The 5,113-nt window shown below is 40.0% G+C and overlaps 1 protein-coding gene across 1 annotated transcript in view; it reads right to left on the bottom strand.

Annotated features, from left to right (window-relative positions):
• The window catches only part of LOC118329576 (adhesion G protein-coupled receptor A3), a gene marked incomplete in the record, with an annotated part of 143,188 nt that overhangs the window by 87,402 nt on the left and 50,673 nt on the right, over positions 1-5,113 (bottom strand). The window contains 1 exon segment of the mRNA XM_035663798.1: positions 4,877-5,110. Within this exon segment, the coding sequence (XP_035519691.1) occupies positions 4,877-5,110 (234 nt within the window).

Genomic DNA, 5,113 nt, shown 5'->3' with positions numbered 1-5,113 from the left:
AGATATAGATTATTCCATAAAACAACACACTCCGGGTCACATTAATCCGGCCATCATTTATCACATACAATGTTTACAAAGCAGGGAATACTAATACTATATTCAGCTGCAGTGTGGCAAAGCTTGATCATGGAAATAAAACTGATTTTTATATATCAGTAGATTGCACCCATATCAACATCATTTAATCTCTTGATTTGCTTAATGTACTCATATAAAATAATGCAGCAGCTTAATAATAAGTGTATTGATGAGTTAGTTGCATTGTATCTGAAGCTTAGCAACATTTAAATCAGCAAGATGCTTACTGCATTTATTTGGATTTTTATCCTTGAAACTAAATCAGCTGACTCAACTTGACTTTTCAGTGCAACCAATCAGATTTAGCCATGGTATCTGCAAGCCAGTCCTCTCGCTGCAGTCAAACCTTTAAAACTGTTCCTTTCTCTCCCTTCTTTTAGTTTTTGCTTCAGTGTCAGAGCGCTGGGACCCTCTTCCACCCTTCCACCTCTCTATTCTTCACTCTTTGACCACTACCAACGTCTGAGGGGGGATTATTCCTCTATAATTCATGCTGTGACTATCCCTGTTAATGATAACGTCATGATGGGGTCTAAAGACTCCACAAACTTGCCTTTAACTTCTGTCATATAAATGAAGTGAAAGAATATTTAAGCCCTTCTTTAAATTAGTCTTTTCTGATTGACATGGCTTCAGTACACATGGCTGTAAAAAGCCAATTCTGGACAATTGGAGATGTCATGTAATGGAAATGTGAAATCTGAAGTGAATGAGTTTCTTACAGGGTTATTTCAATAAACTCTAGTACACAATTTTAGACCAATTTCAGGTCATGTCAGTGGCCCAGTGGTGTGAATATCTGTCAAAATATTGGATTTTTTTTTGCAGTTCAATCTCCAGCTGATTAAGACTTTGAAAACCTTCCTGTGTGGCAGAGACAATATGACACAATATGAGTACAATAGGGAAATTAATCTCCAGTGATTCTGCAACAAAAGCAAAGAATACCATCAAGCTTGTGGCCTAAAAGCCAATTTTGCATGTGGCACTGACATTACATTAATACATTTTTCATACTAGCTTCATGAAATTCTAAAAGATAACTGCGAACAGTACCTTTTCCAGATATTTTACACATTTTGAAATATTTAAATGCAATAAAATCCAATAGTGAAATAAAAACTATATAGTCAAGAAAACATAAAATTATAAAAGAGAAACAAAAACAGAAACTGTTATATATATATTTTATGATGCAATTTTATAATTTATCAAGACATTTCATGGATATGAATTTGTATGATTGTCTGTGTGTTTGTGTGTGAGACTGCTTGCCAGAAAATGTGTTACAGTATTCAGCCTATAAGGCTTTTCCAGATTAGCAGTAATTGGCAAAGTCTTTCCCACATGCCCTGTAAAAGGTAGAGGGAGAGGGAGAGAAATGGAAAGATATTTTTGCAGGGTGGTGATAGCTCGAATAGATTAGAGCCCTTTTATAGGCTGCTGAAGTCACTTTCGTGTCCCTCAACAATTACCATTAAAGTGCTCTCGTGCAGGGCACCGCTCCACCCCCCACAACTGTTCCAGAGGAGCAGGAGCTGTGGATTCTGGGCTGCTTGTAGGTGTGAGAGTGTGAATCCCCCAGGGAGGGTGAGCTGTGTTCATTCTGCCCGCTAAATGAGGTGGAAACAGCATTACACTTTTTCATCTCATGCCCAAAAACTGACCTTTTGAGAGATTTTTTTTTCTTCTGAAAATTACCCAAATATATCAAGTCTAAAAGCAAGAGTGCCACCAAAAGAACCAACTATCCTTCCCGAAATAAATGCCAACATGCGGAATAATAGCAGCATAGCCAGTGGTTACTCATTCTAACGATATCTCTTTTCATTGTGGACTGTTGTGCAGGATGACTTAGCATTAATATCTTTAAAGTACTTTCCTCTTAGCTTAATATGTTTACATGTATATTGTCTTAGTCATACTCCAGCAACATTCAAGTGGAGCACCTTTTGAGCCTGACTGAAATTGAATGTGTGTGACCCTCTCTCCACGTACAAGCACTCCCCCAGACTACTGCTGTAAAGTGGGTACTTCATTTATGTGATGTTCTTAGTCAACGCGCCTTGTTAAATCAAGATTAACTTAATGAAAATACTGTATGGCTTCAGCCTCTAATGTTCTGCAGCCCTACTATTATTATGATTGCTTCATGCCAGCTAGCCAGTGATACAGTAATAATCTCCATCACAGTCTTGAGTCAGTAATGTATACATAATAGTCTTGCTTTATCCTGGTGATACAGGTGATACATATGAGTGATTATGTGAAAAGGCAATTATACAGCACATCTTCATTTTTTTTTGGGATAACACGATGGAGAAACTCTAATATAGCAAAATTGCTGTCTTGCTGCAAGAACTGCAAAGGCACAGGCATTTGTCTTACTTCACTTGGAGAGAAAAGTAATTACAGGCTGCACCAATGCATGCAAAGTCAAACTTAAAGGAGGTGAATTAAGTGAGATGGATACAACAAGTGTGAACTGAGGTGAAAAATGCTTGAGTAAAAAAATATATAAATATACACACAATGTAATTTGTTTAAACAAACAAAGATGGCAACCAAATCCATCATCATCAATCCATAGCTTCTATCATTATCATGCTTCCTAAAATAGAGATTCTTTCTGAATTGATTATTTTACCTATTTATTTATAATTTGTAACCGACTTTCTTCATACCTGTCCTGATTTCTTTTTTTATGTCTTGCTGCAAGAAAAAAGGGCCCTACACGTCCTTCACTGCAACTGCTGAAATAAGCATGAGATGGTGGGAATTATATTAATTCTTCTATTTACTGAGTGACCATGAACTAAACAGACTGCTGGTTTACGTAGTGCTACGTTGAGCCTGAAGACGAACTGGAAGCAGGTTGAGCTGGATCAAGTTTATGCTTTGACTTGATATATGCTACAGTAAATAACGGTTCACACAAGGTTAGTCACTGCCATCTATCACTCATTGTTTTCAATTTAAGATACATATTTGCTATTTAGCTCGGTGACAACCTGATTGATTTGTACATTGGTCATTGCAAACAGGGGCAGAGTGGGAAGAAAAATCAGCAAGGGACTTGACTCAGACCTACCTGGAAAAACAGCACAACCTTTACAGCTCAAGTCACACTTTGTCAGAAGTAAGAAGTAAACAAATATTCAATTGCTTACAATTATTTACATAACTGTGTAATGTTGTAATTGCTCTTTACACTGCACTGCTGTATTTAACACCAAAATATGGCAAAACAACACATTTGTGCAAGCAAGCATTTTCATTTCAGCCACATATTTCACGATTAACACCAAAGAGAACTCTGCACGCACAAACAGAATTGCTATAATGGAGAAGCCAGATAGGAGTTTTCTTTCTTAAACATGAGTCTTTACTAGGCTGCTCTTAGAGAAAAACTCGAGATTAGGCAATGATTAGAAGTCTTGGAGTGCAGCATGCGTCACCACATCCTCTCATATTAACAGTTAAAAAAAAGCCAAATCCACCGTACTGGAAGTTTAATGATCAAGTAGGCTGCTCAAGGATGCACAGTGCCAAGATTTGGGGTTTTGCCCAACAAATCAGTTTTTTTTTTCTGGATTCAGCTTAAGAGTGTACAGAAACCTATGAAACTATATAGTGCAGGCATGGAAACATGTTCTCAGTGGTAACCAGAATAATATTTTCTACACAGTTGCCTCCTAATTTGACTAAGTCCATCTGGAAATCATCAAGAGGTGATTTTGAACAGATTAGTGGAGTGGCCTCTGGAGCTGCAAGTATTGTCCTCCTCGTGATACAGCTGACTTAGCGTAGCTTCCAGAAATGCATACGTACATACATATATATATATATATATATATATACATATATATATATATATGCACACATTCTACACACAGCCTGCAGCTAGAATTTAGTGCTGTAATTGCTGACAAAACCACAGAGACTTGACACCGTCTCACCAGAGAAGCTGATGATGGAAAGGAAATAAGCACACACACCCATACAGTCTCCCGCTGATACACACTAACATGCACAGAGGTACACTCATATGCACTGATGAATTCATCGGCAGAGTGAATAGCTGGAGGGCGCAAACTGTTCAAATGCTGCAGAACTGTGCCACTTCAGTGCCACGGGAGTTTAACGTTTTGCCTGCCGTATGCTAGAGGCAGAGTGCCCCTCGTCTGTGGTTGACGTGGTATTTGTCATTTGGGACGGCCACAACTGGAGCCATGGTGGGGCCAGAGCTGATTTAAAGTGACAGCCACGCAAGGCCATCTTATTCATCACAGGGGAGTGGCCCGCATTCACTGACTCCCAAATTACCATCGTATTTGCAGGCCCTGCCCCCACCACAACCCCACCCGTCACCAGCTGATCTATGGCGAGCCAACAAACCCAAACAAGGTGTCATCTTGCCAGGGACAAATAGGCAACAACAGACTTGAGGGCAGGTGGTAATCCTTCTCGCATGCTTCCACTGTGTGGTGTTGGAAAATTCATTTTATTGTGCCCACGAGCTGCTGTACAAGCTGTGCTCTCTTTCTCATATTTTATTTCGCCTCTGTTTGAACATCCCTTCTTCTTCTCTCACTCCTGCATCTGAACACAGTGTCAAAAAATACAAAAGTGTGTGGTCTTAAAAAAAAAAGCCCGCTGGGAGTGAGAAACACTCAAAGAACGCAGTTTCCTGACCTGGGGCTGGATTTGGTGGATTTTTGCCAACAGAGCTGAGCAAAAGAGCGGTATAGCATATTTTAGAAAGTTTCACATCATTTACTAACTTGCACCTTACCTTGCTGAGCTGACTGGCTGGTGAGCCGCTGTTGTTGACAGTGTGGCATTTGAAGTTGAGCAACGATTCCCCCACGGCATCACGCTCTCTGCTCGCGTCCTTGTCAGCGTGGGAGTGGCTGTCAGGGATGGGCGAGGTGGAAGACGAGGGGGGCTGCTGAAGTGCCGTGCAGGACAGACCGAGGAAGTTAGATGGCCGGATCAGAAAGGCCTCCAGAGCTATGTTAGCAGATACCTG

This window comes from Morone saxatilis, unplaced genomic scaffold (genome assembly GCF_004916995.1).
Source record: "Morone saxatilis isolate NCDOM2014 unplaced genomic scaffold, NCSU_SB_2.0 Contig19, whole genome shotgun sequence".
NCBI classification, from domain to species: Eukaryota; Metazoa; Chordata; class Actinopteri; family Moronidae; genus Morone; species Morone saxatilis.
Note: the sequence above shows the minus strand (reverse complement) of the source record. Positions and strands in the feature narration are given on the sequence as shown.